General features: G+C 40.8%; 1 protein-coding gene across 3 annotated transcripts in view; it reads left to right on the top strand.

The window, feature by feature from the left end:
• glu (structural maintenance of chromosomes 4-like protein gluon) overlaps positions 1 to 13,618 on the top strand; it is a 429,361-nt gene extending 415,743 nt beyond the window's left edge. For all 3 annotated transcript variants that reach the window (XM_070083815.1, XM_070083816.1, XM_070083817.1), the window contains one exon: positions 11,845 to 13,618. In XM_070083815.1, coding sequence (XP_069939916.1) covers positions 11,845 to 12,078 — 234 coding nt within the window. In that variant the 3' untranslated portion in view covers positions 12,079 to 13,618. The remainder of the gene's footprint in view (positions 1 to 11,844) is intronic.
• The last annotated feature ends 11,043 nt before the right edge of the window (positions 13,619 to 24,661 follow it).

The raw sequence follows: 24,661 nt of genomic DNA, 5'->3' as shown, positions 1-24,661 counted from the left end.
ACCTTCTACCTCTGGTGTGGGCACTCGTGACTCACCGTCGGGTGTTCCTAAACGTAAGAGAAAACTAATATTTTCCCGTGGCCTGGCCTCTGACTTCAGTAATGACGATGATTCTGACGTGGATTGTGATTTTATTGCGCTCGACGATCATTCGAGTAGTGATAGTGAGGAAACATTCACCAGTGAAGCATCGGTATGTCCGCCGCCGCATGCGCTCGGGTAGTGTACCCTATGCTGTGCCCAGGGGACGGAGTACATCCCGGAGTACATCCCGTGGCCCTACACCCGTTTTAGGTAGTGATAGTGAGGATGATGTGGCTACACTTGGCATGGATGGGCCACAGACATCAGTGGATGGTGTTAGTGGGGCTGGTGGTGGTAGTGGCACCGCCATGCGTGATTCGCTGTGCCACGCGGGAACCCACGCTGCTGACTCGTCAGTTCAAGGACAAAGCGGAGCGTCACCCACCAGCCCGCCACAACCACCCGTACAACCAGCCTATGATGTCCAGTATCCACCAGCAAACCGTATCTGGGATTGGCAGCAAAATCCCAATTTTGTTCCCAGCCCTCACCACTTTGATGACTCGCAAAGTGGAATTCTACCTACCTGTCCCCTTGGAACCACGGCCAATGAACTGGAATTCTTTGAATTATTCTTTGACCAGCCATTGATGGAAATTATTGTCAGGGAAAGTAATAAGTATTTTCAGTACACCATGGCAAATACGATCTTATCACCACAGTCAAGACTACACAGGTGGAAAGAGACGACTGTTGCAGAAATGTATTTGCTTTTTGCAACAATAATGCTTATGCCTCACGTCTATAAGCATAATATAAAAGCATACTGGTCCACAGATCGGCTAATTTGTACCCCATCCTTCAGTGAAATAATACCAGTGAACAGGTTTATCTTACTGTTACGTATGTTGCACTTCTCTGACAAAACCAGGCCTGACAGAAGTGACAGGTTATACAAGATTAGAAATGTTTTCATGTATCTCAAACAAAAGTTCAGGATATACTTTTATCCATTCAAGAATCTTGTAATTGACGAGTCTTTGATTTTGTTCAAAGGTAGACTGTCATTCAAGCAGTATATACCGAGCAAGAGGAACCGCTTTGGTATAAAATTGTTTGTACTCTGTGATTGTGACAGTGGCCTGGTGTTGGATATTGTTGTATACACGGGTAGTAAAACATTGAAAGATACCAAGATGTTATTGGGTATATCAGGTGACGTAGTGAGAAACATGATGGCACCTTATCTTGGTAAGGGCCATACATTATATACCGATAACTGGTACACAAGCCCATTACTCAGTGATTTCATGCGAGTGAACAAGACAGATGTGTGTGGCACAGTGCGTTCTAATCGTAAATATATGCCCAGGCTCAACGCAGGTGTTCGTGGTGATGACGTGCAGGTGTTTACTGCCAATGACATCATGGCATTACGGTGGCATGACAAACGAGATGTCACATTGTTGACAACCATTCACCGTAATGAAATGCAAGACAGTGGCAAAGTTGATCGAGTGACCAATGAACGTATTCGAAAACCAGTGACAGTGATTGATTATACACAAAACATGCGCTTGGTTGACAAGTGTGACATGCAGATTGGTTTTGTTGACTGTGTTCGTAAGAGTTACAAGTGGTACATGAAACTTTTCTTCCATCTCATGGACATTTCAATGCTGAATGCATATAATATGTACCAAATAAAGACTGGTAACAGACCACCGTATGGTGAATTTTGTTTGTCTGTTGTCAGACAACTCATAATGAAGTACCAGGCAACAACACCTGCAATACAACATGGTCCTCGAATTCATCACAATATACCCAAGCGTTTGAGGAAAGAAGGTGATCATTTCATAATACAGCTTCCTTCAACTCAAAAGAAATTTGCTCAGAAGAGATGCATTGTCTGTGCACAAACAAAACGACGGCAACAATGACGCAAAGACACTCGGTTTATGTGTGAGGAATGTAAGGTGCCTCTGTGCATGGTGCCTTGTTTCAAGAAGTTCCACAAGCTCCAGCAGTTCTAAAACCATGTCCAGTGATTGTAAATATGTAAATATATGATAGAACATTAGTATTATACAATATTTGTGCATGTTTATTGTAATAAACAACAGTGGTAAACAATAATATGATAATAACTTTAGTGCGGTTATTGTGTTCAATACAGTGAGTATATATATATACATTATATACAGTATTGGTCTCTCAGGCCCCAAATGTTAGTAGGAATAGAAAAAAATTGGAAAAGAAAAGAAAAAACAACTAAAACAACAAAATAATATAATACGCGTATGTGGAATTCGTCGATGTTGCCGCCACCACATCATTTTCTACAAACTTCTTGGCACTGTATCTCGGTAAGTACTGATCAGATTCTAATTTTTTTTGTTTTATTACCTTCACAAAAATATGCTCTTTAATTCTGTAAGAAAAAATAATTTTTTTTTTTTTCAAAATTTCTTGGACACTGGTGCGTGACTTCAGATTTTGGCCTTGGACCCTGAAAGGGTTAAGAAGCATAGTGGCATACATAGTGTGATAAGGCATGGTGAGGCTGCAAGTTTGGACCACAAAGCGGCTGAAAAATATGTGCAGGAATTCAAGGAGTACATAGACAGTGAAGGACTGAAACCTGAATAAGTGTTTAACCCTTTCAGGGTCCGTCCCGTAGATCTACGGCTTTACGTTCAGGGTCCAAACCGTAGATCTACGCCATGAGCTCAGCTCACTCTGATAAACTGTGAGTGGTACATTTGGGCCTAGATATGAGAGAATACATCTATGTGGTATGTGTGCACCACATAAAACAGATCCTGAAGCACACTGTGTATAATGAGAGAAAAAAAATGAAATCATGATTTTTCGATTAAAACAGCAACTTTGCAGTGTTTTTTCGTATGTTTTTTATAGTTGTATTTGCGATTTCTTGGTCTCATTTGATAGAATGGAAGACATATTACAGAAATATAGATGATTTTGATTGGTTTTAGCACTGGAAATGGCTTGAAACTGAGCTCAAAGTAGCAGAAATGTTAAATTTTTGCCGATATTCAAGAGTAAACAAACGACCTCACACGTCTAATACACGTCAGCTGGTGGGTCTAATATACATTCACAAATATGGTGATGATATTTATACAATTATTACAGTATTGCATAACAGTAAATCTTCTATTTTTTGGTGTGAATAAAAATTCATTATGTGAATAAAAAATAAAAATGGAATTTATTTGTAAAGCCTCAAAACATAACTAATGAACAGAGGAAATGTTAGTTTAGTGCCAGGAATGCCTACATTGTTCATTCTGGACCCTATTTTGAAATTGGAATATTTTGAACTTTGTGTTAAATTGGCCAAATTAACAATTTCCGATCACTTTATTTTGTAGTTGAAACAGTTGACTTGGCGATTTCTTGTGCTCAATCGATAGAATAGAAGTAATACTAGTGAAATAGCTAAGAATTTGGTTGATTGGAATAATGTAATTGGCCTAAAATGGGAGTCAAAGTCGGCAAAATCGCCGATTCGTAAATATTGCTGACACATCAAAATTCGCGAAAGCATAATTTCGTCAATTTTCCACCAAATTTCGTACTTTTTGTTTTATTTCCTTCACAAAAAGATTCTCTACGATTTCATAAGAAAAAATAACAAATTTTTTTTTTTGAAAATTCTTGGACACTGGTGCGTGACTCCAGATTTGGGCCTTGGACCCTGAAAGGGTTAATTGTGACGAAACAGGCTTGTTTTGGAAGAAAATTCCAAGCAGGACCTACATTACTCAGGAGGAAAAGGCACTCCCAGGACATAAGCCTATGAAAGACAGGCTTACTCTGTTAATGTGTGCCAATGCTAGTGGTGATTGCAAAGTGAAGCCTTTATTAGTGTATCACTCTGAAACTCCCAGAGCGTTCAGGCAAAAAAATATCCTCAAGGCTAATTTGTGTGTGCTGTGGAGGGCAAACAGTAAGGCATGGGTCACTAGGGACTTTCTCTATGACTGGTTACACCAAGCATTTGCCCCCAATGTGAAAAATTACCTAATTGAAAAGAAATTAGACCTTAAGTGCCTCCTGGTGTTAGACAATGCCCCTGGTCATCCTACAGACTTGGCAGAGCGACTTTGTTGGGACATGAGCTTCATTAAGGTCAAGTTTTTGCCTCCTAATTCCACTTCTCTCCTGCAGCCCATGGACCAGCAGGTCATTGCAAACTTCAAAAAACTGTACACAAAAGCTCTGTTTGAAAGGTGCTTTGTAGTGACCTCAGAAACTCAATTGACTCTAAGAGTTTTGGAGAGATCACTTTAATATCCTCAATTGTGTAAACCTTATAGGTAAGGCTTGAGAAGGAGTGACTAAGAGGACCTTGAACTCTGCTTGGAAGAAACTGTGGCCAGAATGTGTAGACTAAAGGGATTTTGAAGGATTTGAGGCTAACCCTGAGGGGCTTATGCCAGTTGAGGAATCAATTGTGGCATTGGGGAAGTCCTTGGGGTTGGAGGTTAGTGGGGAGGATGTGGAAGAGTTGGTGGAGGAGGACAGTGAAGAACTAACCACTGATGAGCTGCTAGATCATCTTGAACAGCAAGAGGCCAGACCTGAGGAAACTGCTTCGGAGGAGGGGAGAGAGAAATTGAAGAAGTTGCCTACTTCAAAGATTAAGGAAATCTGTGCAAAGTGGCTTGAAGTGCAAACCTTTATGGATGAAAATCACCCTCAGACTGCTGTTGCAAGCCGTGTTGGCAACCTGTACACTGACAGTGTTGTGAACCACTTTTGGAAAGTCATAAATTAACGAAAGGTACAGACCTCTATGGACAGATATGTTGTGCGACAGAAGTCCAGTGACTCTGAAGCTGGTCCTTGTGGCATTAAAAGAAGAAGGGAAGTAACTCCGGAAAAGGACTTGACACCTCAAGTCCTAATGGAAAGGGATTCCCCTTCTAAGCACTAAGACCATCAACACTCTCCCCTCCTCCCATCCCATCAATCATCACCAGATCTTCAATAAAGGTAAGTGTCATGTAACTGTTCATGTCTTCTTCAGTTTGTGTGTATTAAAATTAATATTTCATGTGGTAAAAAATTTTTTTTTGTTCATACTATGGGGTGTCAGAAATGGATTAATTTGATTTCCATTATTTCTTATGTGGAAAATTCATTCGCCTAACGATAATTTCGCCTAACATTGAGCTCTCAGGAATGGATTAATAGCGTTATGCGAGGGTCCACTGTATAGAGTTGAAGAACAACCTGAGGACTTCTATTATTTATACTTCTAGATATGAAGCCAAGAATTCTGTTAGCTTTATTGCGAACACTAATGCACTGTTGTCTTGGCTTTAGATTACTGCTAACCAGAACTCCTAAATCCTTTTTGCAATCAGTAGTATTAAAATCTACATTATTTAGTTCATATGTGGCATGGTTATTTACCTGTCCAACATTTAGAACTTTGCATTTGTCAATATTAAACTGCATCTGCCACTTCTCCGACCATTGCAATAATTGCCAATAATGTTAAGTTGGCCCATAATCCCTAGGCATAATAGAGGCTCTCTTTGCATTGCAACCCACTGTTGTAAATATAAAATCTCAGTGTACTGTTTGCAAAGACATAAAATAAATAAATAAATAAATAAATAAATAAATTGAATTATGAGCTAGGTCAGGGAACGGATTAAACTGTAAGTCAAGGTTCCACTGTATAACCATATTATGAGTGAGGTAAGGGCAGAGGCCGCCACTCTGGGATAAGATCATAAGATAGATACGTTTTCTCATCTGTACCTCTGGTCTGTAATGAAAGAAAATGGTGTTTACATCAAGAGAAACACACCTAGGTCACTCTTGTCATAAGAATAAATGCAAAAATAGCATTTATTATTATTATTATAATAATAATAATAACTTATAATAATTTATAATGATAATAATTTATAATAAATAATCAATCTGGAGTGCTTTAACCCTTTCAGGGTCGACAGGCCCTCTCAAAGACTTGTTCTCAGGGTCGCCCAAATTTCAAAAAAAAAAAAAATTATTTTTTCTTGTGAAAATATAGAGAATTTTTTCCCGATCATAATGACACCAAAAGTATGAAATTTGATGGAAAACTTACGGAATTATGCTCTCGCGAAGTTAGCGGTCTCGACGATGCTTACGCATTGGCGTTTTTGCCCACTTTGAGCTCTATTTTCGGCCAATTCCACTGTACTAGTAGACAAAAATCATGAATATTTCGCTAGAACTCAATTTTTTCTATCGAATGAGTGCAAGAAACTACCCATTTACCGATTTCATCTATCCAATACAGTAATCAGAATTTAGCAATTTTGCCAATTTCACACAAATTTCAAAAGATGCCAATTTCCAAATAGGGTTCAGAATAAGCAAGAAAGACATTTCTGGCACTAAAATGACATTTCCTCTGTTCATTAGTCACATCCCAATGCCCCTCTTACATTCTTTTGCTTTCCACTTTGAATTTTTATTCTCACGAAAAATAGAAGATTTACTGTTATGCAGACTATAGCATTAGTGTATAAAATGGTATAAATAATATTGGCGCACTTGTGAAAGAATATTAGACTCACCAGTTGACGTTTATTGGACGCTTGGCTTGATTTGTTTACTTTTGAACTTTGGTAAAAATCGAACATTTCTACTACGTAGCTCAATTTCAAGGTACTTTTTATTGTAAAATCAGTCAAAATCATCTCAATTTCTGTAATATGTCTTCCATTCTATAGAATGAGACCAGGAAAACTAGAATAAAACAATAAATACCATAGGAAAATGCAGTGCAAAGTCGCTGTTTTAATGCAAAAACACGGTCAAAGTTTTTTTTTCTCATTGCGCACTGTGTGCTGCAGGATTTGTTTTATACTGCGCACACTGACCACATAGACCCATTCTTTCATATGTAGGCCTACCAGCTTTCTCTCACTAGATTTGAGGGTGCTAGAATTTAGGCATACTAGTACGTCAAAAACCCTGGTGCTAGTAAGTCGTACTCGTACGGCCGAAACCCTGAAAGGGTTAAATATCATAAGTATTTCATATAGGTTTGGTAGCTGATATTTAACCCTTTGAGGGTCGACAGGCCCTCTCCGAAACTCGTTCTCAGGGTCGGCCAAATTTCAAAAAAAAAAAAAAATTATTTTTTCTTATGAAAAAATAGAGTATTTTTTTCTAAACATTATAGGCTAAACAAAAAAATTTTAGCGTCAATACTTACCGAGATATGGAGGTGTGAAATTTCCCAAAATTGAACAACATATGGTAACATCGCCGACTGCCGTCACCCGGTGTTTTTCTATTTACTTTTTTATGTACTATTTTCAATTTTTTTTCAATTTTTCTTTTTCTGAGTAACTTTTATGGCCTCTGAGGCCAACATGATCAGTATTTTGTAAGTTATTTCTTTTTCAATACTACACAATAAGGGCGTAAACACTGTTGTCATTATTTTGTTTACAGAAAATATTTACACAAACAAACAATATGAAATGTTGTTTATTACTATTTTTCTATATTTTATATACACATATACAGTCACAGGACATGTTTCTAGAAGTTCTGCAGCCTGTGGAAGTCTTTGAAACATGGTGTCATGCACAGTGGAGTTTTGCACTCCTCACACATAAAACGAGTGTCTCTGCGTTGTCGTGGGCGTTTTTTTGTATGTGAACAGACGTAACACCTCTTCTGAGCCTTTTTCTTCAAAGCAGTAGCAGGCAGTTTTACCAGGAAGTGATCACCATGCTTCAGACGAGCAGGTAGTTGTTGATAATTTGGTGGGCGGTCAATTGCAGGTGCATTTCCTTGGTACTTGAATACTATTTGTCTGATGACAGACAAACAGAATTCGCCGTACTGTGGTTTGTTTCTGGTGCTCATCTTATACATATTATAAGCATTGAGCATGGAAATGTCCAGAAGATGGAAAAACAGTTTGATGTACCACTTATAACTCTTGCGAACACAATCAGCAAACCCAATCTGCATGTCACATTTGTCCACTGAACGCATGTTGAAGGTGTAATCAATCACAGCTGCAGGTTTTAGAATGGGTTCATTTCTCTCTCTATGCTGCCTGCCACTGTCTGCCATTTCATTAGGGTGAATTGATGACAACAGTGTGACATCTCGTTTGTCATGCCACCGAAATGCCATGATGTCATTGGCAGCAAACGCCTGCACCTCACCTCTGCGAGTGCCAGCATCAAACCTGGGCATATGTTTTCGATTTGCACGCACTGTGCCACACACATCTGTCATGTTCACTCGCAAAAAATCACTGAGTGAGGGGCTTGTGTACCAGTTATCTGTATATAATATATGCCCCTTACCAAGGTATGGTTCTATCATTGTTCGAACCACATCACCTGAGATGCCCAATAACTTCCTGGTATTTTGCAATGTATAACTTCCAGTGTACACAATAATATCCAATACCAGACCACTGTAACAATCACAAAGCACAAACAACTTTATACCAAAGCGTTTCCTCTTGCTTGGTATGTACTGCTTGAAAGAGAGTCTTCCTTTGAACAGAATCAAAGACTCGTCAATTACAAGCTTCCTGAAGGGATAAAAATGAGTACTGAATTTCTGTTTCAGATACACAAACACATTCCTAATCTTATATAACCTGTCAGTTCTGTCAGGCCTGGTTTTATCTGAGAAGTGAAGCATACGTAACATTAGCACAAATCGATTCACTGGCATTATATCACTGAAACCTGGTGTTGCAATCAGGGGGTCTGTTGACCAGTATGATTTCACTTTGTGCTTATACACATGTGGCATAAGCATTATTGTGGCAAAGAAAAGATACAGCTCAGCCACAGTTGCCTCCTTCCATTGGTGTAGACGTGATTTTGGTGAAAGTATTGTGTTTGCCATGGTGTACTCGTAGTATGTGTTGCTTTCCATGACAATACTTTTCATCAGTGGTTCGTCAAAGAATAACTCGAAACATTCCAGTTCAGTGGCATTGTTCCCAAGTGTACAAGATGGCCGTATTCCACTTTGGCTGCCATCAAACTGGTGGGGATTTGGAACAAAATTGACAGCTTCCTGCCAATCCCAGGTGCGGTCTGCTGGTGGGTACTGGACAATGACAGGTGGTTGTGGTTGTGGAGGTTGTGGTTGTGGAGGTTGTGGTTGTGGAGGCTGGTGTGGTGGGGGAGTGGGGGATGGTGGCCTTTGTTCTAGATCAGCTGAGGCAGCGGCGTGGGTGGCAGCGTGGGTGGCAGCATGGCCCACTGCTGGTGCCTCACCGCCGGCACCACTACCACCACGCACATTTTCCATCCCAATTGCAACAGTATCTTCGTCATTTTCACTGTCTGTTCCTGTTGTACAGCCACGGGATGTACTCCGAGATACACTCCTTCCCCTTGGAATAGCATATGGCACACTTCCAGAGCGCATATATCGTCGTATATACTGACGCTTCACTGGGGAATATTGCACTTCACTATCACTACTGGAACTAGTTTGAAGAGCTTGTAGTTCATATTCACTATCACTATCATCACCCATGCTCTCATCTGAGTCTGGGATTTGGGAAAATAGAAGTTTCCTCTTGGGTTCTGGAACAACTGAACGTGAACACGAGGGCCCAGCACCAGAGGTGGAAGGCTGAGGGTCGTCTGGGTTTTCTTCACTATTACCGATATTATGGTCATTAGTTTCGGTCAAAACCTCACTAAAACCACGAAACTCATCTTCACTGGCACTTCCATCACTATTAGAACTGTCACTGGGGAACAAAAGTGTCCCAATTCGCCGAGGAGTGAGGAGCTTCTTACCGCGAGGCATGGTGGACATTGTTTACTAAGAGGGCATTCCCACAATGCACCACTGGGTCCCAGATTTTTTTTCTACCGCGCACACTGACCACGCAGACCCATTCTCTCACACCTAGGCCTATCAGCCTTTTCGCGCGAGATTTGAGGCCGCTAGAATTTATGCGTACTAGTACGTCAAAAACCCCTACGCGTAAGACGTACTAGTACGACGAAAACCCTCAAAGGGTTAAAGCACTCCAGAGCAATTATTATTATTATTATTATTATCATTATTATTGTTTTTATTATTATTACCACCATTGTCATACCTTGTTCACAGATTTTAATTATTTCTTAAGCTGCCACAATGCACTGAGACTGTAAACACAGACGAACACACTAGTTAACCCCTTTACTGTGAACTTCTTTTGTACTTAATCTATTTTCCCTTTTGTTTTTCCTCTTCCAAGTGGTGCTGCACTTCTAACTCTATCATCTACTAAGTGATACAGAATAAAGTACAAATTTATAGACAAAATATGTAGTCTTGGAGATTACTTGATGCTGAGACCCCAATGGTAATAAGTCACTCTGTGTGACTTATTTGGGTTATCCCAGGTTCTCTACACATATGCTGCTATGTATGATAATCTATGTAACTGTATTTGTGTATACCTGAATAAGCTTAATTACTTACATTAACTCCTTTACAATGAACTTCTTTTATACTTCTTCCATTTTCCTCTTGTTTTTCTCTTCTAAGAGGAAAAACAGCAGGAAATTTGTACAAATATGTAGTCTTGGAGACTGTGAAAGCTAGTGTACTGAGTGGCTGTAGGAAGGAGATTAAGATGTTTGACGCTGAGATGCTGTGTTGCTCGTTCATGACCCAAGTTCTCATACAGTATACAATAACAACTCGTCAGAGAGCCTGTTGTAACTCCAAGTTGTCGGTAAACAAGTACGTCGGTAAGTGAGGAGAGGCTGTATATTCTATCAAGCCAAATTTTAGGAGTTTAGTCTTCCTATCATCAATGTCATGGTTGGGTGACTAAGCTTTCCCATCTTTACATCGGGCATACGCGTCATGGAGAGGCGCCCAGTTCCACTCTGTGACAATTGTCAAGTTCCAATATCAGTTTGCCTTATTCTGTTAGACTGTCCTGTCTATCAGCGAGGATGCAGAATTTACCTCCGATGTCGTCACCACTCTAAAAACCTTACTTTATCTTCCCTCCTCGCTCACAGCCCCACCTTTGACACAGACTCCCTCTTTGCCTTTTTGACAACAACAGATTTATTACACCAACTTTGATTATTACTTTAACACTTCTCACTACTCTTCCTGGCCCTATCACTGTTATCCTCTTCACCCTCACTGATCTCTGATCACCTTTTAGCACACCCTACCCTGCAGCACTATGTGACCCTAGGATTTGGTTATGATTATAGCAATGATTGTATATTGTATTATCAAGAAGCACTAAGCTTGTATATGGTATTATCAAGAAGTACTAAGCTTGTGTGTTGTATTATCAAGAAGCACTGGCAAGTGTATTGTATTATCAAGAAGCACTAAGCTTGTGTGTATCAGTCAGTACAAGGAGTTGTGGAGGCTCAGTCTTCTCTCTGTTGTTTACAGCTCACTCCAATCAATTAGACTGTTGTTGACCACCTTGTATAAGAGGATACACTGGAGAGAGTGACTTCACTTGCATAACATTTGCAAATTATTAATAATTTATACAGTATTGGTAGTGTAATGAATAATAGTGGGTTGATGTATACATCTTCCTCTTACTTTCTTTCTTTATTTATGTCTCCAAGTTTTGTTCATGATTGAAAGTGTTTGTCATCATTGTAGTTATTAACCTGTATCAACAGTAGTAGAGAACTACTTACTAGAGATGGCAGTATCTTCATTTAAGTTTAGATTTAACTTAAAATACACGTAAGTGCTGTCTAATGTATATATTTCTAAGCCATTTTGTTTGTCTTCCATCAGGAACGCACCAAGAATGCCCAGTTCATCATCATCTCATTACGATCACAAATGTTTGAGCTAGCAGACAGGCTAGTTGGCATTTACAAGACTTATAATGCCACAAAGTCTGTCACTATCAACCCATCTAAAATTGGTGGAAAACTTATCATTGACACCAACAAACAAGCCAGCACTGCTGCTGCTGCGGCTGCTGTGCCATTTCCAGTGTCAGCTGAGAGTAAGGCTAAGGATTGATCATTTTGTAGGAAAAATATTTTGTAGATGCTAATGTTTTAAAGGTTCAACTAATTATATTTTAGTGATTATGAGATGATACATAGTTTATAATTATGAGATGATACATGGTTTATAATTCATCACAGCATTTGAGTGACAAATATTGGAGACCTGTGGTTTTTATTCCTTGACGTGCTGTTGGAGTGCAAGCAAGGTAATGATTATGAAGGGATTCAGGGAAACCGGTCAGCCGGACTTGAGTCCTGGAGGTGGGAAGTACATTGCCTTCACTCTGAAGTTACAGTGAGGATATTAGAGTTTAGAGGGTTATTTGTGTTATGAGGTGTGCTCACTTCTGGCAAGACTGCTACTGACTGAATGATGGTGAATGTGTCTTCTTCTTGGCATGGTCCACCTTGGTGGCAGACTGTTGGTGTACTAACAAAACACAAAAGACCAATGTGTTGAAAACGTGAGTAAAATTTTTGTCATTCCTCGAGGAGGTGACTTGGTGCTGTTATGGGGTGTTTGTCTTCACACATGTCAAGTTTTTGTAGTCTTTTGTTTTAATTTGAGCTGAAAAAATATGACTTAACATGTTAATATAACAATAGTGAAGAAACATGTTAGAATATAAGCTTTTATTAATGTACATCTTGTCTCAGTGTACAACTTTTATTAATGTACATCTTTTCTCACTGTACAGTGTTATCATCTCATCACTTGAGAAACATCTGCAAAAACAAATTCTTGAATTAATTCTTGTTCTGGCACTGTTTCAGTGATTGACAGTGATTTTCAGCAGCAGGACACTTAAACCATGGAAGAGTGGAGTTTAAACCCATGATAAGTGAGTGTTAAACCTGTAGGTCAGTGTAGTTTTAACACTCGCTGTGGTGAGTGTTAGACCTGCAGATCAGTGTAGGTTTAAACAGGTTTATCAGATCAGTGTAGGTTTAACACTCATAATGGTGAGTGTTAAATGTGCAGGTCATTATAGGTTATTACAGGTTATTACAGTTTCTTGAGTGTGTAAACACTGGAGCATTTTTAAGTTGAAATACCTATGGTTTAAATACCCATACAGTACCTGTTTATTTCATTCAAATTAAACTACATTTTAGGACCATTATTTCTTAAGTTGTACTTGATAAGAAAGTTGTTTTCTATAATTTAAGCAGTTTAATTATACACATTAAATGAATGAAGTAGTCAGCCATTTAAATTATATATCTGATACACGGTTTTACAATATATGTTTTTAACCGGTTTACTCATTACATGGATTAACACATGAATTTTTTTATGCAAATCATATTTGAAAATTAAGGAAGTTCTTGAGCTGAATGTTTTTATTGTATCTTTTTATATCTGGTAATTTATTCATCAAGATGAATAATTAGTGAGAGTGTAGTAGTTATTTTGTATAAGCAAGAGTTTGTTAAAGGAAACCTGTCGTCTCTTGTTTTTATTTTTACAAGTCAAACTAATCACTCTTAAAATGTTTTATTGAAGATTTATCTAAGAATAAAGTAGAAGCAAATTGCAATAATAGTAACTGATGGAAATACCTAGTCCTAAAAGAACTGTACTGAGCTGCCAGAGATGGCTTACAAGAACCAGGCTGCTATCTCACACTCCTCCTCTGACTGCTGCTACTCTGGGGTCATATCTGCCACTGTTCTGCTGGGGGGTCATGTCTGCCACTGCTGCTCAAGGGTCATGTCTGCCACTGCTACTCTGGGGTCATGTCTGCCACTCTGCTGCTCTGGGGGTCATGTCTGCCACTCTGCTGCTCTGGGGTCATGTCTGCCACTGCTGCTCATGGATGATGTCTGCTGCTCTGGGATGATGTCTGCATTCACTATCAATGATAATCTCCTCAATAAATGACAGTAGATGTGTTCAGTAGACCTTAATAGAGTAAACTCTATTAAGGTCTCAAGTGACAGTGTATTAGTTGTTAACAAGTTATTAACATTTTAGCTAATGAAGTAGGATAACATGCTAGTTAATACCTTGCTTGTCTCCCATTTGATCTTCGATCAAGCATATCACACCTTTAGTACAGTGGAACCTCAAAAATCGAACGTATCACATATCAAACGTTTCGAAAATAGGACCATTTTTTCGGACAAACTGTGTCCCTATTAATAACAAAAAAAAAAGGCACAATACTGTGACTGGAACGATACACAAATAACGCGCACATAAAAGAGAGAAGCTGGTTAGTGGGACTTTGTAAATGGTCCAAGTCGGACCGAAACGTCGTCGTAAGCTTCTCTCTTTTTGTGCAGGTTATTTGTGTGTGTGTGTCCCTATTATCGAACACTTCCCTATTTTTGGACCGCCGGGTACGGGACCTGTCTGCCAGCCTGCTCTGTCTGCGTCCTCGTGCAGGCGCCGTGAGCAGTCTAGCTTTGTTTATGCTTGAGTGAACACTAATCTGCGCTCTCATTCATGCATTTTACAATTATTTCGTTGTGTTTAGTGCTTTTGGGACTGTGAAATAAGCTGCCATGGGCCCAAAGAAACTTGCTAGTGGTACCCCTGTGGTAAAGAAAGTGAGAAACACCATTGATGTGAAGAAGGAAATAATACAGAAGTATGAGAGTGGTGTGAGACTTGTTGAGCTTGCCAGGATGTATGGGAAAAACAAGTCGACCATCGGTTCTATCCTGTCAAAGAAAGAACAAATCAAGGAAGCTGATGTTGCGAAAGGTGTTAATATAAGGAGTGGATGAGGTGCCTTCTTCAAAGATTAAGGAGATTTGTGCCAAGTGGAATGATGTCCAAATGTTAGTGCAGAAGTACCACCCTGAGCAAGCTGAAACAAGCCATCTTTGCAACAAGTTCAGTGACAGAACCATGTCCCATTTTAGGGAAATGTTAAAGAGGCGCCAGAAACAGAGGACTGTGGACAGTTATTTTGTGAGACAGGGGTCCAGTGACTCTCAAGCTGGTCCTGGTGGCATTAAAAGACAGAGAAGGGAAGTAACCCCAGAGAGGGATTTACCTTAAGTCCTCATGGAGGGGATTCTCCTTCCATACACTAACCCCAACTCCCTCTCTCCTCCTCCCTATCTTCCAGATACCATCACCAATCTTCAATAAAGGTTAGTAAAAATGTTATTTTATATGTATTACTATACATAATTAAAAACTATAGTATTTGTTGTGTGTAAAACTGTAATTAATCTCTATAAAATGTATTTTTTGTGTGAATATTTTTGGGTTTCTGGAATGGATTAATTGTATTTTCAATATTTCTTATGGGAAATATTGCTTCCAATTTCAGACTTTTTGAATTTAGAACTAGCTCCTGGAACGGTTTAAGTTCGATTTTTGAGGTTCCACTGTACACACAACCCTGCAGTGCTGTAGGACCCATAGGGGTTTAGCACTTTATGATTATAATAATAATGTTTCCGCACACTGGCTGTATCCCACCGAGGCAGGGACGCCCAAAGAGAAAGACGAAAGTTTCTCTTTTTAACTTTAATAATGTATACAGGAGAAGGGGGTTACTAGCCCCTTGCATGGTTACACAGGAAGGATTCTTGTTCCGCTTCCCCATGGATAAGGATAATATGCATAAAAAATTCACTGCAACTTGCCATTAAGTTGCAAGATGGAGGCTATATTGCTGTCTCTAACAGATGACTAACACTAGGTACATGAACTAGATAACTAACACTAGGTACATGTTCTAGATAACTAACACTAGGTACATGATCCAGATAACACTAGGTACATAAACCAGATAACTAACACTAGGTGCATGAACTAGATAACTAACTTTAGGTACATGAACCAGGTAACTGAACTGCTGAAAACTGCTGAACTGCTTAAAAACACAAATTCATATCCTACAACAGAGGAAAGATAGACTTAGCCGAGAGATCACTGAATTAGAGCTAAAACTTAGGATGCCATACCTCACAGAAGAAGTACAAAGGGAACAAAAGGCCATACAGGATATTGCAAGAAACCCAAAATATTTCTATTCCTACACAAAATCCAAGCTAAGAACTACCTGTAGAATTGGACCACTACTGATAGGAGACTCATATACCGATGATGAAAAGGAAATGAGTGAAACCCTAAAAGAACAGTATGAGTCGATGTTCAGCAACCCACTAAATGACAGCAAGGCAGAAATTGCAGAAATATTTTTCACTCCAGAAGAAGGCCGCACAGACCAACTAACTGACATTAGTACAAATCCCATAGATTTCGAAAAAGAAATAGAAAACATGCCCACTCACTCAGCACCTGGACCAGATTCATGGAATGCTCTATTTTTAAAGAAGTGCAAAGTACCACTAGCACGAGCCCTCAGTATTCTTTGGAGAAAGAGCTTAGATCTAGGTGAAATACTGGAGGCCTTAAAGAGTGCAGACATAGCTCCTTTGCACAAGGGAGGCAGTAGATGTTACGCAGAAATGTGGGATGGCTGGGGGCTTGAGCTTCGTCTAAGGGCAAAGGTAAAAGTTACACACATCTCAAGCATAAACAGGCCACCCAGGGCTATCCCAGTCAAAACAGAAAGCGCTAAACCAGAATGTATTACTTCCATGGGTTGGTTAACAGAGGGTTAGGTAAAAATCCCAGTTAGGAAAATATATCTATTTATTCAACATAACACTATATACACACTCTAGAAACACCTTAATCCTAAATGCCCAAATGAGTATACACAAGAAACAGCTGGCTAGAGGTCCAGCCACCATAACACTAGGCCTAGTCACCGCCAGGCCGTCTCTACTCCACTACAAACCCCATTTCTTATTACCTCACTCCTCCCACAGCATCCTGGCCATGTCAGAGCCTGGGTGAACATACAGGTAAGCCATTGAAGAGCCTATGGCTTGGATTAGCTAAACAAAAGGAGTACACGACTACAAACTTAGCTCAAATACACAGGATCTCCGACGCCAGCCTCCACACCATGCTGCCCCCACGTGACCCCTCAGCCACGCTCACTCCGCATACCCAAACACCCTTGGAAAATAAATCCCTAGCAGGATTTCTTTATAATTACAGTTAGAGTACTTTACAGTGCCCCCAAATGCACATTATGAATTATAAAATTATTCTTTACAATTATAACATTCGTCTATTATTATGGCACACTTCTCCACTGTATATACATTACAATGTCATGCAGAACCCTGCATAACACCCCCACCCCCAGACCATAGGTCTCACTCTGCTAGCAGGGTCCCTACGGACACTGCTAGGCAAAAGGAAAATAAACCCCACATTAAGGTCTGAGGCAACGGGCAAAATGATAACTGGGGAATGACCACCATACAATCATGGTCTTTTGATACTACAAATATGCAATATTAACAAACTGAGGTACTAGACTGCTGACCTGTGTAACTCGCAGAACATAAAAGTGATCAAGTTCTATGCCAAACGAGCCCACAGTCACACTCTTAGACAATTGTGTTAGGAAAAGGCACCATCACAACACAGCGCTGGCCAGACACTGGCATTGATGCATTTTACCTAAATTACATCAAGCAAACTTATAAACGAGCAAGTTAACTTTGTACAAAAGTGCCCCTGAGGAATACCATTTTATGAAGTAACACCAAAGTTCAGTATGTTGCAAGGCAGACCAAACTGTATGTGCCACCAAAAAAAACTTTTAAACAGTAAGCACATTTTCCATGAGTTCAAAGAAAAGAAAAACAGATTTTACATGTTAAATTCTACTTAGAAAGCAACATCACATTATCACTCCCATCTCACAGCAATTTTTGTGTAAACAAAACTGGTTCCCCATGACACACCTCTGCGAGAATTAGGAGAGCACAGGAGAGGGGAAAAATATCAGGCCCCTAAAAACAACGGGTGGATAGGCACATAAATCTTGCTGGTGGGACTGCGGCCGTAAAACCCTGGAGTCATCACTGAAGACCCCCGAAAGGTGGACCTCCCAGGCCGCCACCTACATGTCATTCCAAGGACCCTGGAGTCACCCCAGTGGTGATCCAAAAAGGAAAAATTGAAACAGAGTCCTGGAGAACCAAAACACCTCGGATCAAAAGACATGACCCAAACAGTGGAGGGCATCACCGCCAGCCCCACATTCACTAAAACGTTAGGTCCAACAGTCCCTATACCAACATAAAACAGAGGCGAGGCATTCCAGCCAACACCTAAAAAACGTAGCATACCTTACGTAGGCATGGTCTTTGATGTGACTACCCCCCTAAATACACACACACTAGGGAATCCTGATACCTCCAGCTCCAGCTCAACCTGCCCTTCTCCTTTGGGTGGCCCAGAGTTCCATCTACTCGTCTACCGCAAATCACTGCAAAATAAGAATAGATAAGTGATCTATACACTACATTGTGCACTTTAAACACGAGACAAGGCATCAGCAACCACATTCTCCGCTCCCTTCACATAATGAATCACCAGATTAAGAGGTTGGAGAAACAAGGCCCACCTCGTAAGTCTCTGATTGTGGTTCCTCATTAAGTGAAGGAAACGTAAGGGATTATGGTCACTATACACAGTTATAGGGTGAACTGAGGAGGAGACATAAACCTCAAAATGTTGCACTGCTAACACTAAAGCAAGAGCCTCCTTTTCTATGGTGGCATAGTGCTGCTGGTGTTTCTTAAGTTTTGCCGAAAAGTAGCTGACTGGCAACAATTGTACCTCCACTTCTTGCAGTAGTACAGCCCCAACACCAGTATCACTGGCATCTACTTGTAGAGAAAATGGCAATGTGAAATTAGGACTAGCCAGCACCGGAGCACTTGTAAGCAAAGCTTTTACATGTTCAAATGCCCTCTGACACTTCATATCCCACACAAATGTACACTTGGGGCTAGTCAGGTCAGTGAGTGGAGAGATCACCTTTGACAAATTTGGACAGAACTTTCTATAAAATGTTACCATGCCCACAAAACGCATAACCTCCTTCCGGGTCTTTGGTACAGGATAATTGTCTATAGCCTCCACCTTGGCATTCACTGGGGCCACCTTCCCCTGGCCAATAACATGTCCTAGAAAAGTTACCTGGGCTTGCCCGAAAACACTCTTTGCCAAATTAACTGTGAGCTGAGCACCAGCGAGCCTAGAGAAAAGCTCTCGAAGCTGCCTTACATGCTCTGACCAACAGTCGCTAAAAATAACCAGGTCATCAATATAACACCTCACGCCCTTTAGGCCACGTATAACCTCCTGCATTCTGTGTTGAAAACAGGAGGGTGCATTACGAAGCCCAAAGGGGAGAACTTTGTACTGAAAAAGCCCATCCGGCGTTACAAAAGCAGAGATGTCACTGGCACGTGGGGTTAAAGGTATCTGGTAATAACCCTTCAACAGGTCTAACTTACTTACATATTTAGCTCCCCCCACTGCATCAATGACATCATCCATTCTAGGAAGAGGAAAACAATCAGCCTTACTTATTAAATTAACCTTACGGTAGTCAGTGCACATCCTCATGGTGCCATCTGGTTTGGGAACCATCAGACAGGGGGATGCCCACTCACTCTCGCTTGGTATTATTAAATCATTGTCAAGTAAAAATTTCACCTCCTTCTCCATACTTTTTCTCTTTTGTGGGTTCATTCTGTAAGGGACCTGCCGAATTGGTTCAGCTTCCCTTACATCTATATCATGGGGCTTTAGCTTGCTTACACGAGGGATATCCCCAAACAAATCCTCAAAATTCCAGAGAAGCTGAACCATCTCAGCAACCCTTTCCTTATTAAGACCTAACATACATTGTGAAGGATCTTTTAACAATGCCCTGTTACTAAGGTGTACATCTGTGGCCCCCTGTGCATCAGTGTCCACCCTTGGGTCACCTACTATATTTACACATGCCACACCTCTTTGGTGGTACCTTTTCAGCCTGTTTATATGTACCACCCGTTCAGACTTCCGTCGCCCAGGTGTGTGAATTCTGTAATTTTGATCCGTGACCTTTTCCACGACCTTGTACGGCCCACTGAACTTTGCTTTTAAGGCATTACCAGGCACCGGCTCCAATGCTAGTACCTCCTCTCCTACTTCAAAGGTACGAGGCACGGCCTTGCGGTCAAATTGTTTCTTCATCTTGGTTTGGCTGATGTGCAGGTTCACAGCTGCCAGATGCTTCATGTGAGCCAAACGGTCTCTGAAAGCGAGAAAATCCTCCGAGGGGGCAGCATCACAATCTTCACCAAGCCAGTAATCCTTCAAAATCATCAGTGGTCCCCTTACCTGGTGACCATAGATCAGTTCGAAAGGACTATAGCGTAATGAATCCTGAGTGCTGTCCCTCACGGCAAATAAAAGGAGGGGGATACCCTCATCCCAGTCCTTCTGGTACTGGGCACAATAAGCCCGCAGCATAGTTTTGAGAGACTGGTGAAACCGCTCCACAACTCCTTGACTCTCTGGGTGATAGGCAGTGGAGGTCGTCATTTTAATATTAAACTCCCCCAAAACTGTGCGAAAATGTTTAGATGTAAAATTTGACCCCTGATCTGTTTGAATTTCCTTAGGGATCCCGACCTGCGTAAAAAATTTCACCAGTGCTCTCAAGACTACACGTGTGGTAATCTTACGTAGTGGAATGGCCTCCGGAAATCTGGTAGAGGAACAAATAATAGTAAGTAAGTACTGCGTTTCCCATCTTGGTCCTGGGTAGCGGCCCCACACAATCCACCACCAGCCTGCTAAAAGGTTCTCCGGCGACTGTTATAGGGTTAAGAGGGGCAGGTTTAATTCCTTGATTAGGTTTTCCTATTCTTTGGCAAACTGGGCATGATTCTACATACTTACCCACTGATTCCCATACCTGGGGCCAGTAAAAATGTTTAGAAATCTTGCCCATAGTCTTTTTAACACCTAAATGTCCTCCCATGGGAACATCGTGGGCCAAACGCAAAACCTGATATCTAAATGGTTCCGGCACCACCACTTGGTAGAGTGCCTGCCGTGCTCCATCATTAGATGTCGCATCCGATAAGGTCTTTCGCATTAAAATACCGTCTGCAAAAAAAAAAACAGTTAGTTAGTTGAGAGGCCTCTTCCTCGGTAACAGCAGATGACCGAATAGCTTGTAGGGTGTCGTCACACCCCTGGGCCTCGATCAGCCGCTCACGAGTAGGAGTCGCCCCCCCTATACCAGCTCCAAGACCCCCACTCAAACAGGGTCTTGCCTGGGATGGTTCATCACAACCCCGAGCCAACTGCAGGCTAGGCTCGAGGAATAGATTTCCCAAACCCAAATCATCCCCAGGATCTAACGAGTCACAGCGAGAGACTGCCCTCTTCTCTTTTGACATTTTCCTGGTTACTGCACACAACGGAAATAACTCGGGCAATGTAGCCCTAGCTTTTTCCTCCCAACTCTGTGAGGCTGGGTCCCTCCAAACCAGAGGTTCCTCACTTTCAAGACAACCCATGACATTATTGCCTAAGAGTAGGTCAACCCCTGCACAAGGTATATCCTCTGTGATACCTACAGCTAAGTAACCACACTGGTATGCAGACTCCACCCATAACCTGTGCACTGGAGTCTTGACAGGGCATCCTGTAATTCCTTTGAGCAAAACGTCCAACCCAGTGTATGTGTCATCCGACACTGGCAGTATGCCCCTACGAAGCAAAGTGTATGTGCTACCAGTGTCCCTCAAAGATGGAACACCTGTTACCCTACCTTCATTTTGGTGTAAGTCCACGGTGGACTTGCTTGTAAAGACCTTCATCCGAGGGTCCAAACCTGCTGAGGTACCTGACATACCCGGAGGTGGTGCTTCAATATTAGCTACCATGTGGGTACCTGGTGTATCTACCTTAGAAACTCCAGCAAGCGCCTGATCTCTACGCATCTTCTTGCAATACGGCTGCAGATGGCCCTGTTTATGACAATAAGTACAGTAATATGGTTTAAAGGCCCCCTGCCCGTTTGACATAGGCTGGGGCCCATGATCTTGGGAAACTGGGCTCGTCCCACCTGTTCCTTGTAGTCCTGGACCTGTGACAACTGACTTAAAACCTCCTCGAGTGGATACTGGAAAATTAGGGTTATTACAACTCTTGTGGTTATTAGGCTGATAAATGGGTGGCTTAAACTTCTGAAATTTCTTATTCCTATTTGTGGGTGGAGAAAACTTACCGTTATTAGTATGTGGGGTGTGGTAACTGCTACCAAATTTTTGGTTAGCTAAAAATCTGTCACCCAGCTCTAAAGCATCATTAAAATCATCAAGATCCTTCTCCTCAAGATATGCCTTAAGGTCAGGAGGAACATTTCTCAAAAGATCCTCTAACAAAATTAAGGTAATCACACCTTCATAATTGCCTACCACCCCCTTTGAGCGACACCACCTATTTAGAAGTGACATCTTCTCCTTACCATATTCCACCAAAGACTGCCCTGACTGAAACTTTAGTCCTCTGAATTTCTGCCTGTACCTTTCCGGCAACATTTGATAAGCCAGTAAAACTACCTCTTTTAGCTTATGATAATCAGAAAAGGCAGATCCTTCTAAAGAACTAATAGCCTGTAACCCTTTACCAACTAATTGGGTTCTTGCTAATGTCGCCCATTCCTTTTCCGGCCAAACTTGGGATTTGGCCGTACTTTCAAATAACAGAAAAAACTGGTCTGGGTCTTTCTCTAGGAATTTGGGCACAAATTTTATGGCTTTATCCAAATGAAAAACACCTACTCTTGTGTCTGTGGCTGGGTGAGAAGCAAGCTGCCTCTCTTTAGCTCTTTCTTGAGCCCTAAGCTCTTCTAAGGCTCTCTGTTCCTGGATCTTTGTGCGCTCAATCCTTAACCGTTCCTTTTCTTCTGCAACTAGGGTTAATTTCATTTGTAAAATTACTACTTCCTTATCCAGGTCCCTATCATGGGGATGTGATGCAATGTCACCTTCCAAATGCATGTCATCCTCAGAATTTTCACCAGTGTCAGCCATTTTGAGAAATAATAGCACCAAATCTTACTACCAGCCACAGAACTTACTGATATAAAATAATAAAGCACACAGCAAGGTACATATACTGAAGTAGTATATTCACAAGGAGTTGTCATGTGACTCCCTCAAATTAAACAGGATTGCACACAAAAAGAAAATCCTGGCAGAAAAAAAAATAAGAGCTACTGCACCTGCAAAGGTAAATTATTTCCAGAAATTTAGGTAAGCATATCCCCCTAAAAATCAGCAAGATTGTACCTGCAAGGGTAAATTATGCACAAAATATCAAGTATTAATAACACCCTAAAAATCAACAATATGGCACAGAAAGGTAAATGATTTATAGAGTATTAATTAATAATAACACCCTAAAACCAGCAATATTATACAGAAAGGTAAATTATTCACAGGGTATTAATTAATAATAACACCCTAAAAACTAGCAATGTTGCACACAAAAATAAATTATTCACAGGGTATTAATTAATAATAACACCCTAAAAACTAGCAATGTTGCACACAAAAATAAATTATTCCCAGGGTATTAATTAATAATAACACCCTAAAAACTAGCAATGTTGCACACAAAAGTAAATTATTCTTTTAGTGTGAGTGTTATAGTGAATGCTTCCTCTGACCAACCCAGTAAAGAATGATTATTGACTTTCCAGGTTGCAAACTTGAATTACCACAAAAATTTGATAATTCTCCCATTTACAGGCCCCCATGTTACGCAGAAATGTGGGATGGCTGGGGGCTTGAGCTTCGTCTAAGGGCAAAGGTAAAAGTTACACACATCTCAAGCATCAACAGGCCACCCAGGGCTATCCCAGTCAAAACAGAAAGCGCTAAACCAGAATGTATTACTTCCATGGGTTGGTTAACAGAGGGTTAGGTAAAAATCCCAGTTAGGAAAATATCTCTATTTATTCAACATAACACTATATACACACTCTAGAAACACCTTAATCCTAAATGCCCAAATGAGTATACACAAGAAACAGCTGGCTAGAGGTCCAGCCACCATAACACTAGGCCTAGTCACCGCCAGGCCGTCTCTACTCCACTACAAACCCCATTTCTTATTACCTCACTCCTCCCACAGCATCCTGGCCATGTCAGAGCCTGGGTGAACATACAGGTAAGCCATAGAAGAGCCTATGGCTTGGGTTAGCTAAACAAAAGGAGTACACGACTACAAACTTAGCTCAAATACACAGGATCTCCGACGCCAGCCTCCACACCATGCTGCCCCCACGTGACCCCTCAGCCACGCTCACTCCGCATACCCAAACACCCTTGGAAAATAAATCCCTAGCAGGATTTCTTTATAATTACAGTTAGAGTACTTTACAGTGCCCCCAAATGCACATTATGAATTATAAAATTATTCTTTACAATTATAACATTCCTCTATTATTATGGCACACTTCTCCACTGTATATACATTACAATGTCATGCAGAACCCTGCATAACAGTAGAGCACTAGCTAAAAATTACAGACCAGTAGCCCTAACCCTAAAAATCTTTGAAAGAGTGATGAGACGGCAGGTTAAAAACTTCATGGACCAGCACATCCAAGATAACCTGATCCAGCATGGTTTTAGAGCAGGACAATCATGTCTGTCACAGCTGCTGAACCATTATG

This window comes from Cherax quadricarinatus, chromosome 10 (genome assembly GCF_038502225.1).
Source record: "Cherax quadricarinatus isolate ZL_2023a chromosome 10, ASM3850222v1, whole genome shotgun sequence".
Lineage (NCBI taxonomy): Eukaryota > Metazoa > Arthropoda > Malacostraca > Decapoda > Parastacidae > Cherax > Cherax quadricarinatus.
The sequence above is the reverse complement of the archived record's forward strand: the minus strand, read 5'-3'. Positions and strand labels throughout refer to the sequence as shown.